The sequence below is a fragment of the Nannospalax galili genome, unplaced genomic scaffold (assembly GCF_000622305.1).
Source record: "Nannospalax galili isolate Female #2095 unplaced genomic scaffold, S.galili_v1.0 scaffold336, whole genome shotgun sequence".
NCBI classification, from domain to species: domain Eukaryota; kingdom Metazoa; phylum Chordata; class Mammalia; order Rodentia; family Spalacidae; genus Nannospalax; species Nannospalax galili.
In genome coordinates, this window is record NW_008343385.1 from 8,861,544 (window position 1) to 8,874,043 (window position 12,500).

At 40.2% G+C, this 12,500-nt stretch overlaps 1 protein-coding gene across 1 annotated transcript in view; it reads left to right on the forward strand.

The window, feature by feature from the left end:
- Positions 1–12,500, forward strand: part of Fermt2 (fermitin family member 2) — a gene marked incomplete at its 5' end in the record, with an annotated part of 85,992 nt that overhangs the window by 46,295 nt on the left and 27,197 nt on the right. Inside the window, 1 exon segment of the mRNA XM_029566666.1 lies at positions 12,249–12,383. Within this exon segment, the coding sequence (XP_029422526.1) occupies positions 12,249–12,383 (135 nt within the window).

The following is a 12,500-nucleotide window of genomic DNA, read 5'->3' on the forward strand; positions in this document are numbered from 1 at the left end:
GTCAGCTTATCTAGAGGTCTTTGTTTTAGGAAGGTCAGCTGTTCCTCATTTAGTGGTAATCAGTTGTCAATATTCCTTTGGATAAGATTGCGGTCTGCTGTTCATTTTCCCAGTTCTATGCTGGGTTACTATGTGGGAGTCCCTTTGGCCACCCTGGCCAACAACTCAAAAGAAGGTATCTCCTATCTAGCATTGTTGCTTGTTATGTGGCCTTTAGCTATGCACATGGACTCTTAATGAATTATATTGGCCCCTTTAATCTTTGGTTATACTTTCCTTTTGGGTGTTTAAGGCCCAGATAAACCAATTTATTTTTACTCTTAAGGCCGTTTGAGGATCTGTTCCTCAGGGGTCACATAGCTTGGGAAGAGTTCCATCTATGTGAAGATAATTGACTATATCCATTGGATGTTTTCCCTGGGTGTTTGTTCCTAGGTATTCATCAATGAATTTAAGATTCATGGACTTGTAACATGCTCCAACAGAAGTGAAGTCTTGGAACCCCCACCCTGCTTGGAACCCCCACTCTGCTTCTTTATAATATCCTCTTCCTTTCTCCTAGATGTCCTTATCTTTTCCTTCTTAGCATTTTAGTTAAAGATGCTTTCTTTTGTTCCTAGCATATTGTTTGTTGTTTTTTTGCATACTAAGCAAGAGCTCTACTACTGAGCTATACCACCAGCATTTTTCTTTGTATTTGATCTCTGACGTTCATATTAGAAGCTGTAAGCTTTCCATTCCTCCTATAAGGAAGTATTGTAAATTTGGTAACTGAAAACAACACAAATTTGTCATCTCTCAGTGATTGTAGGCTGAAAGTCAACACAGAAGCCTGGCTTACCTGGGTCCTCTGCTTAGAGCCTTGATAAGGATGGAGTTACCATGCCAAAGACTTTGTTCCTTCCTTGAAGCTCCGGGAGTGATTTCTTCATGATAGAGTTCGATTCCATGTGGTTGTGGGAGTAAGATTTTCCCAGCCTTGGTTTCTGGAGATCTCCTGAGCTCCTAGCCCCCCTTCCTTCATCTTCAAACTCAGTACCAGCAAGTTCTCTTCAGATTTACCTGAACTCTGTCTCATCTCTCCCCTACCTCTTCTCTCTTGTTTATAAGGAATGTGATTATATTGGATCCACATAGATAACCCAAGATTATCTCCCTCAGATCAGTTGCTTAGGAACCTTTACAACAGACTACATTGTTGCTGTAGCATATAACCAGTGGTAGGACTCTCAAGGGCTATCTCTAGAGTTTCTCTACCCTGGAGGCCTTTCCAAATATCTAGTAATCAATGGCTGTACAGTCACAATTCAGTGATGAGGCACTCCAAATACCTAGTAGGAGGCTCATCAGCCTCTCTCTAAAATATTAATATCCTGACATTGAGCAGGCTCTTTTGAACTGCTTCATCTACTTATGATTGACTGAAAGTAACACTATTCATTGTTTTAGTTCCATTCATAGCTGATTTGTGAGCTGGACAGGAAATGACCTAGGAACAAAATCTCAATATATGAATCATGTAGTGTGGTGATTCTCAAGAGCAGGGGATGTTCCAAAACATTTGAGAAGACTTTCAAATGATACGTGCTTGCTTTCCTCTCACAGCTGGACAGTGACTGGAGCGCTGGAATGGAGGCATGGTCACATTGCACTTGTGACTCATTGTAGAGCCTTCAATTTCAGTACTTGCGATTTTCCACCATGTGTTTAGGAGGACAATTGGGGAGAGAAAGAGATGATCACAACCCTGCCCCAACTTAATACTGAAGCATGGAACAGAACGTGGAATCTCCTTAACTCCTTTTTCTCCCAAAATAGCAGTAATGGCACTTAAAGCCAAGGGTTACACTGAGAATTGAAAGTGCAATTCATAAGTGATTATGTGTGCCAGAGTTTAGTCATTGTGACATATACTTGAGAGAAACAGTTTAAAGGCTGGAAAGATTTATTTTGACAACAGCTTCAGAGCCCCTCACAACATGCCAGTTCGAATGGACTTTCTTGCTTGCTCCCTCTTATTCCACCCAGGCCCCTGGGCTATGAAATGGTGCTCTCCACCTTCAGGGCAGATACTTCCTCCTTAGTTAACCCTCTGGAAATGCCCTCACATATATAACCTGAGCTGTGTTTTACTAATATATAGGTGCCCTCAATTCAATCAAATTGACTGTGGTCGTCAATTTGCTCTCCTCCGGCTATGGCCACTCTCCTGCTCTCTTAGTTCCCCTGATCAAACTTGACAAGTTTGTATTCATGCTCAGATGCCGAGGAGCTCAGAAGGTGGGCGACTGTGACCAGTAATAGTCATGTATGTAGAGATTAGAAATGCATGTAAAAACGTGTAAATATCAATAGGCTTGAAATGAATTTTTCTATATGAAACTGTGTTTTGACAACGAAGTGGAGATCTTTTTTAAACGTTGGAACCTCATTTAATTTTATGTCTTATAGAGCTTATAATGAGTAAAAGATTATATAAGAGTAATAATTCATCTGTAAACCTAGAAATGTACAGCCAATTTTGAAAGACAATTTTTAAAGAGATGTACCCTATTTCAGAAAAATGTTATTGAATAGGTTAATGCTGTTGTAATGAAATGCTTCTTTTAATTAAAAAAACAGCTATATATGGAGGCATGTGCTTGCAATCCCAGCACTGGGAAGCAGAGACAGGTAAATTCCTGAAGGGCTCACTGGCCACCAAACCTAGCCTACTTAGCAAGCTCCAGGCTAGTAAGAGATTCTTTCTCACATGGAAAGGGTAGAAGGTGCCTGAGAAATGACACCTGATGATGTTCTCAGGTACACACACACAAACACATACACACATGAAAAGTAAGAAATTGGGATCTCAAGGACACAAAGAGATTATTTTTCTCATCTTCACTAAAGCATTTTTCACATTTACAATGGTGAAACAAATGTGTTTATCAAAAAATGAATAGAGAATATGGTCTGTACATCGAATGGAATGCTATCAAGTCTTGAAAGAAGGAAGTCTTGTCATCTAAGACAACGTGGATAAACCTTCAGAACATTATGCTGGGTAAAATAAGACACGGGAGGACAAATACTGTGTCATCTCTTTCCCATGAGATGTCTTACATAGTTAAACTCAGAGAAGCAGAGAGTAGAACAGTGATGGTTGGACTGGGGGGACAGAGAAGTGGAAAATGGCTGTTTAGTACATACAAAGTTTCAGTTACAAGATTATTTCTAGAGATCTATTATACAACACTATGCCTATAATAACAATGCTACCCTTGCATCTGTTAAAAGAGTTGATCTCATGTTAAATATTCTTGTCACAATACAAAAACATAAATGAGAAAATAGTGAAACAATAGCATTAGTAATATAAAAGGTAGAAATAAACCCAGGCCCTTTCTTCCCCACAAAAAAAAGCACATAAAGAACCTACTAGAATTTCACTGCTGCTGCACATCTTTAGGAATGACAATTGTGGTTGTCAAGTGGCTGCTCTCCTGTGGCTATGGCCACTCTCCTGATCTCTTAGTTCCCCTGATCAGTCGTCTGGTCCGGACCCCAGGGCTGGTGAGGAGACTGTGTCAGCGGAGCTGCATTCAGACACAGGAGACCAGGTTCAGTGACGCAGATCTGGTTTATTGCAGGAAGGCACAAGCTTATATAGGGGTAGTGGTCCAATCACAGCACAGTAAGTAGTTTCAAGGTGAGGTATCCAAGGGTGGTGCACAGTACAGTAAGTAGTTTAAAGGTGAGGTATCCAAGGGTGGTGATTAGGGAGTGGTGAGCTCTAGGCATCAGTCTCATGATCTGCCAGTGGGAGCAAAATGTCACAAGGCATTCCTTGTGGCTCCAGGAGTTGGGCTGTTGCCTCAGGCCTGATGTATGGCTGTCAATAAGACTTTCACCCTAGGCTCAAGTCTGTCTCCCACAATTGACCCTCAAGATTAACCATCATGTTAGGCCTTTCAACCTATTTAATCTTGTTTCTTTAAAAAGTAGCCTCGGAGCTGGGGACATGGCCCCACAGTTAAAGCATTTGCCACATAAGCAAGAGGGGTATAAGTCCAAATCCCCAGAACTCACCTACTTGCTGGATGAGCACAGTGACTGGCCTGTAATTCCAGCCTTGGAAGGTAGACGCAAGGGATCAGAGCAAGCTGGCCAATGAGAGTAGCCATATGGCTGAGCTCTGGGTTGGATTGAGAGACCCTGCTTGATGAATAAGGTGGAAGAGTGATGGAAGATTTTAATATCAACTAGGACTTCCATATGCATGCACATACTCCATGCTCCCCCACACATGTGAATATGCATACCACACACACATACACATGAAAAAGAAAAAAAAAAGTAGTCGGGAAGAATCATGATTCACTTGTATTAATTAGATAAATATAGATCAAAAAGTAGACTTGAATTACTGTCTGAGATTCTGAATGTGCCCAGTCATAATAATAATTGCTGTCCCGAGCTGCTAAGGGAGAGAACCAATCAGTGGTCCTACCCAGCTGTGAAGCCTAATAAACAACAATGACTAGCCCAGCAAATTATTGCTATTTGTGCAGTAGTGGTACTTTTATCTTGGGGATAATCAACAGCTGTCTAATTGGAATTAAGGTCAGCTAAAGGGGAGGGAACTTGGGCAGTACTGTAAACATAGCCAGACACACACAACTCGAGGTCATAGATTCTGCAGAAAAATCTACTTTTGCCTCATCCTTAGACCCGTATAATTTCTTACTTTATTCTAAATATGCATTCTCACACACACAGACAAATGTACATTTCACCTCTCATCAAAGAAGCTTCTTTTTGCAACAGATGGAGACTCTTCCAGAACTGGTCAAATGCAGAGAATAGGTATCTGTGAGATGCTTAACTTTAAGAGGCACATCTTCAATGCTACCTCTACACTCAGGATGAATACTCTAAGTCCTGCCAGAGAAGCTTCCTTGTGCAGCAGATGGTGATTAACACACTGACCCACAATTAGCCAATATGCATAGAACAAGAGCCACAGAGGGCTTATCCCTGAATAGGACAGCTATTTTAAACCTCTGCCTCCCAAGGCTCAGGGCTCATTGAGGAAGAGGAGGCAGGAAGAATGTAAGTTCCAGAGGGGGTAGATGATCACAGGGAAGCAGAGTCTTCCAGACAGCTGGTCAGTTACTCATAGTACTCAGAGCAGTGGTGACAGCATGCACAAGTCCTATGCAAGCTCAAATCAGTCAGAGTCCCAGCATCAACATGGGGAAGTGAGTAAGAAAGCCTGACTTTGGGGAACTTTCGGTAATTGTGTGTGAACTTTACATCTTGAATATATAAGAATGAAGAAATTCTACTTTTGAGTTGTGTGACATTAGGTGGGAAACATGCTGTACTGATTTTATTTTACTAGTTGTATGCACTAGTGGGTTTCACGTGACATTTTTCTAAGTGACACTGTTGTACTTTACCTTTTCCCTGTTCCCCACCCTTGTCTCCTCCCCCTAAATCTAGATCCCACTTACGAGAAAAAGCACCTGTCTCCTCCTCCCACTTCTTTTGACTCTTTCCGATCCCCAACATAATTCCTTTCTACTTCCATGTCATTCATACATTCATATATGCTCATGCATATATAAGTATGTATATGTCATTCATATATGTAGATTCTATATATGAGAGAAAACATCAATGTTTGTCTTTATTTGGCTTATTGTACTTAACATGATGATTTCAGGTCTATCCATTTTCCTGAAAGTGACATAAATTTCATTCTTCTTTATAGTATCCTAAAACTCTTGTGTTTATATATACCATGATTTCTTTCTTTTTAATGACTTACTGAGAATTTCATACGTGCATATAGGGTGTTTTGATCAAATCCATGCCCACTCCCTCCCCTCCAGCTCTTCCCATATTTTTCTGCCAACTTCATGTACTCTTTCTTCTTCTTTAATTTTTTTTATGGGACTTTGGCTACCCTAATATTCCCCCTTCTGAAGAGGTAACCCTAAAATCTTTTAAGAATTAGATAAAAGCTCCCAAATATTTTCTACATTTTTGGCCTTTGGAATGGAGTAGGTTGCTAAGAAGCCCAAGGACATTGTGAGTTTTAGCCAAGAAACTGGCTACTTTTCTTTGGGGCCTTTTTACCCTAACTGCCTAGCCAATTCCTACCTCCTATTCTTATCACACCATCCTCTGAAGAGGTTATCCAAATTGCCAATAGGGAATCAGGACACAGATCACTCTGGCTTCTTCCATGTTGAACAGCGATACAGGGTGAAGCAGTTGGAATACCCCTTCAGTGGGTTTATCTAAAAGACTCCCAAATTGCATAACTCTTATCTCGAGGAAAAGAAAGTCTTTGAATCATGAATAGGAGATGTGAAGGTGAAGTAAAGGCAAGAGTAATTAATTTTAGATAGACCCACTGGAGGGGTACTCCAACTGCCTCCCCCTACCATCCTTGTTCTGCATGGAAAAAGCCAAAGCAGTCTGCGGCCCGATTCCCTATTGGCAATTTGGGTAACCTCTGGGGTTCCTCCTCACTTTTCTTTTGTCTTCCAGGAGTGATGGATTCAGGATTTGCTTTCAGGTGTTTTGATAGCTGTTGGAGTGGTTAGAATCGGTGTCAGTTCCCTCTCAAAGGATGCCATAATTTCTTTATCTATTTACCCGCTGGTGTATATTAGGCCAGTCCCAAATCTTGGCTGTTGTGATTCGTGCAACCATAACATAGCTGTCCAGGTGTCTCTGTGGTCTGCTTATGTATTAATGGACTCCTTTGTATTTATACTCAGGACTGGTATAACTGGATCTGAGGGTGGTTCTGTTTTCAGTTTTTGGAGGAACCTTCTTACAGGTTTCCATAGTGACTGCGCTGGTGTATATTCACCAGCAGTTGTTTCCTTGATGATAGCCATTCCAACTGGGATGAGATGAAATTTCAGTGGCGTTTTCATTTGCGTCTCTCCAACTGCCAAGGATGTTGAATGATTTTTCAAATATTAATTGGCTCTTTATATTTCTTTGGGATTCATTTGCCTATTTTAGTTGGACGATTTGGGGGAGGGTGTTAATGTTTGCATTCTTTATATAGTAACCCCCTGTCAGATGTATACTTGGCATATTTTTCTCCCTTTTTTTTTTGGTTGTCTTTTCTCTCTGTCCTTTACGATGCAGAATCTTTAATTTTGGGTAATCCCATTTGTCAATTTTGCTATTTCTAATTTCTAATCATTGGAGTCATTTTTAAGAAGTCTTTGTTTATGACTATATCTTGAAGTGTTTTCCCTGTATTTTCTTCTAGCAGCTTAAGAATTTCAAGTCTTATATTAAGGTTTTTGATCCATTTTGAATTGATTTTTGGACAGGGTGAAAGGTGAAGGTTCAAGTTTCATTCTTGCGTATGTAGATGTCTAGTTTTCCCAGCATCGTTGGTTAAAGAGGTTGCCTTTTTCTCCAATGTGTGTTTTTGGCACTTTTGTCCAAAATCAGGTGACTGTAGCTGTGTGGGTTTATTTATGAGACTTCTATTCCATTCCATTGATCTGCCGGTCTGTTCTTGTGCTAGTACCATGCTGTTTTTGTTTCTATAGCTCTGAAGTGTAATTTGAAATAAGATATTGTGATGTCTCCTGTGACGTCAGAACAGGGCATTGAGACTGATGCCTATAATCTCAGCTACATGGAGGCATGCATAATGGATGATGGATGGATGGACGGACGGACGGACAGACAGACAGACAGGCCTGTAAAATATAAAGAACTTAATGTGTGCAAATGTTCCTAGTGTTGACACTTCAGTAAACATAAAAGTAAATGAAAACTTCATGTTAAAATTATTTAAACTTCTTAGAAGCATGGGCTGGTAGATTTTTTTAATCCCTTGTGATTTGTAGTTATTTCCACCTCATTAATTTTTCTGTGAAAATTAACTTTGATTTGAAGAATTCTTATTTTTAAAAATGAACAAAAGCCGGGCGTGGTGGCGCACGCCTTTGATCCTGGCACTCGGAAGGCAGAGGCAGGCAGATCTCTGTGAGTTCAAGTCCAGCCTGGTCTACATAGTGAGTTCCAGGACAGCTGGTGCTACAGGGAGACCCTGTCTCAAAAAGACCAAAAATTTTTTTAAAAAATGAACAAAGGAAATATATGACTAAAAACCTACCACTATGGTGGTAGTTTGAATGAGAAATGTTCCCCAGATATTTGAACATTTGATCTTGCTAGAGGAAGCACATACTGGGGAACTTTGAGTGCATAGCTTCACCCTACTTGCTGTTAACTCTGTGTGATAAAGATAGGAGCTCTCAGCTTCCTGCCCCTGCCCCATGCCCACCTTTTCCTGCATGCCTCCCAGCCGTGATGATTCTTGCCCTGTAGAATGGTAAGCCCAAATAAGCTTTTTCCATAAGTCACTTTTGGTCATGATGTTGTATCACAGCAATGGAAAAGTAACTAACTACTAGTCAAGAAAATACATATTAATATAAAATATTTTTCAGATAAGTAAAGTTAAGCTGGGTACACTGGTGCATGCCTGATGGCCTGGTTTCATTTCTGTGCTGTGATAAAATCCTCTGACTAAAGCAACTTAGGGGCAAAAAGATTTATCTTATCTGACAGTTCAAGGTCACAGTCCATCATAGCACTAATGTCAAGGCAACAGGAGAAACGGCTAGTCACATCAGTCCACAGTCAAGAGTGCGTGCTTCTAGATCCTAGGTCCTAGCTTCTTCACTCAGGCATTCCAGGACCCAAACCCAGGAAATGATGCTATATTTACATAACTGTTATTAGAGTCTCTGTAATAAGTATTCTTTTATTACTACTTGCCATTTAATCTCTTACTGTATCTAATTTAGAAGTAAACTTCATTATAAGTATGTATGTACAAGAAGAAATTGGGATCACTGTACAGTTTGATGCCATCTGCAGCTGCAGAGTATCCACTGAGGTTTGTGGAATGAACCCCACACACAGAAGGAGACTTCTATAATATCTAAGACAAGATAGTTCTTGTCACTTAATTATTAATAGCAATGGATAAGGAAATCCAGACCCTTAAGGATGGGTAAGTTGCCGGAGTTTACAGAGCTATTATAATAAATAGTGGATTTGTGGATTTGGGGTTTGAATTCAGGTAATTTGGCAATCTGTTTCTTTAAATTATGCCTCTCAGCCCTACAGCAGTGTGGTAGATTCTAGCTCTCAAGGTTCCTTGAGACAAAGAGCTTCCTGAATTTTTAGTGGGTCAAATCTAATGGATTTTGTGAGCTCCTGAAGCTAGTAGACTGCCATTTTTAAAACCGCGTCCTGCAATTTAGTAAACTGTAACTGCTGCTTCCTCCTCTTCCTCCTCTTCTTCCTCCTCCTCTTCATATTCCTCCTCCTAATCCTCCTCCTCTCTGTCCTCCTCCTCCTTAATTTATGTTTGGGCTCTCTACTTCTCTGTATGTTTTGTTTTTTTAATTTAATCTTATTTTTTGTCTTTTTGAGACAGGATCCCCCCGTAGCCCCAGCTGGCCTAGAACTCACTATGTAGACCAGGCTGGCCTCAAACTCACAGAGATCCATCTGCCTCTGCCTCCCAGTGCTGGGATTAAAGGCGTGCACCACCATGCCCAGGTTTATTTATTATTTTTATTTTATGTGTATGAATGTATTGTCTGCTTATGTTTTAGTGCAAGTGTTCTTAACCACTATACCATCTCTCCAGCCCTGCCTTTTATTTTTTAAAAATAACCAACCTGCTCTTTGAAAGGTATTTTTCAGAAAACAAAGAAGCAATATACCGGTACAAAATATTTGCAAGTGTATCTGATAAAAACTTGTATTCAGTATATGTGAAGAATATATACAACTCAAGATAAGACTAGTGGACTAAAGATCTGGACAGGCACTTCACCGAAGAATAGCCCAGAAGTGTATGAAAGGATCATAGACATTCTAGTCATCAAGGAACTAAAACTATACTGAGACAGCACCATGAACCCCCAGAGTGACCAGCACTTAACTCGCAACACGTCTGTGTTGATACTGTGACACGTAAGGAGACAGAGAACGAGCTGCATCTCTCACATCTAACTAGCAGGAATGTGAATGTGAAACGTGTGAAAGTAGCCCGTCTGTTTCTTATTAGTCAAACATACATTTACCACACAACTCAAGACATTCCCCAATTTATCCAAGAAAATGAGGCACATTCATAGCAACTTTTTTCATAAAAGCCTAAACTGGGAACAGCCCACATGGATACATAAAAATGTAGCATTTGCATAGCAATGGAAATATTCATACAAGGGAATCAATTCATCACTAGAAACAACTTAATGATACATACAATAAAAAGAAGAGCCAGGCGTGGTGGCGCACACCTGTGGTCCCAGCACTCGGGAGGCAGAGGCAGGCAGATCTCTGTGAGTTCAAGGCCAGCCTGGTCTACATAGTGAGTTTCAGGACAGCCGGGGCTACAGGGAGACTCTGTCTCAAAGAGACAAAAAAAAAAAGAATGACTCTAAAAAGCTGCCATCTTACTGCAGTAAGTGGAAGAAGCTAATTTAAGAAACATATGATTAATAAATGATTCCATTAATAAAATTCCAGAGAATACCAATAAATCTATGGTGACAGAGTGCAGTTTAATGGTACTAATAGACACTTGAGAGATAATTTATCTTTAACTGCGGTGGTTTCACAAGTGTAAACATCCTTTAAACTCAGGTTGGGAGGCTGAGGCAAGAGGATGGCAGGTTTAAAGCTAGAGTGAGACCCTGTCTCAAAAAAAAGTCAAGCCCCAAACTCTCAATTTATACTTTAAGTGGGCATTAAAAACTGCATCACAAGTAGTTAATTTTTTAAAAAAGAATAAAAGGGGGGCTGGAAAGATGGATCAGCAGTTAAGAGCACTGGCTGCTCTTGCAGAGGACCCGGGTTCAATTCCCAGCATCCACATGGAGGCTAAAAACCATCTCTAACTCCAGTTCCAGGGGATCTGACACTCTCTCCTGACCTCCTCATGCATTGCACAACACGGGTGCACTTACATACATATAGACAATACACTCATACATATAAAATAAAAGTAATAAAATATCTTTTAAAACATTAAAAATAAAAAGGCCATTTTATAAAACATTCATTCGTTTTAATTTTATGGTATGTGTGAATGCCTACATGAATGAATTGTGTACCATGTGTGTGCAGTACTTACAGAGTTTAGAAGATAGCAGCAGATCCCCTGGAACTGGAGTTATGGGCAGTTCTTAGCTGCTGGATATGAGTACTGGGTACTGATCCTGGGTCTTCTGCAAGAGCAGTCAGTGCTCTTAATCGCTGAGCCATCTCTCTGGCCCCCTAATTTAGAATTAACTTTTTTTTGAGAGACCTTGTCTAAAAAAAAAAATCCAAAAATAAAATAATAAATAAGATGGAGAACCATAGAGGAAAACACCCAGTGTTGCTAACACACGCACTCACAGGCAAATGCGCATGTGCACACACATACCAGACACAAAAAATTTACAACCAGTTTATTGATTTCTACAAAAAAATAAGCTTGACTGTGGTCTCATTAATAGTTTTTTAGCTCAATTTGGAGAGAACTATTTTGGGAGGGGGGGTTGTTTTTGAGGCAGGGTCTCCCTGTAGCCCCAGCTGACCTGGAACTCCCTATATAGATGAGGCTGGCCTTGATCTCACAGAGATCTGCCTGCCTCCCGAATGCTGGGATTAAAGGTGTGCACCACCACACCTGGCCTGAGAAAACTAAACTCTTAATGTTGAGTCTTGCAAGTCAGGAACATGGTAACATAAAATATTATGTTACACGTAGGAAATACTGGCTTATTAAGGCAATCACTGTATTTACTTCATGTACCATGTTACCTTATAACATACAGAATGAGTGCTACTATGTAATACAGATTCTCAGATAAAGATGATTATATGAGTTTCTGTGCCCTGGTGGATTCTCTCTTCACTTTGAGGTCATTGCATTTATTAGCTAATAATGAAATGGGGGTGCTTTGCAGGTTTTTTTAAGTCCCAGGAATAGAAACCAGGGCCTGTGTAGCTAGGAAAACATTCTTCCACAGCAGTTTGGGGTATTCTTTTTTTTTTAAACATGCCATATGTCTCTTCCATGTGGTATTAGTGTTTGGCAGAATTCAAATATACACAGAGAAAGAAATGACAAATTTATGTCTTGAAATAGATTAAATAGACTTACACTAATTTATTTCTTTTAATTTAATCTATTTTCCTAACAGATATAAGACACCCCGAAGAACTGTCTCTCTTAAAAAAACCCAGAGATCCAACGAAGAAAAAAAAGAAAAAGCTAGATGAGCAGTCTGAAGATGAAGCACTTGAATTGGAAGGGCCTCTTATCACTCCTGGATCAGGTAAGACCTGACTAAGAAGACAGTGTGAGGACCTGGCCTAGGTGTCCTTTGTTGGGGATAAATGGATTGGGTCGGGAGAGGATCTTCTTTCAGGCATCGTCTTCAGCCTCTCCCAGT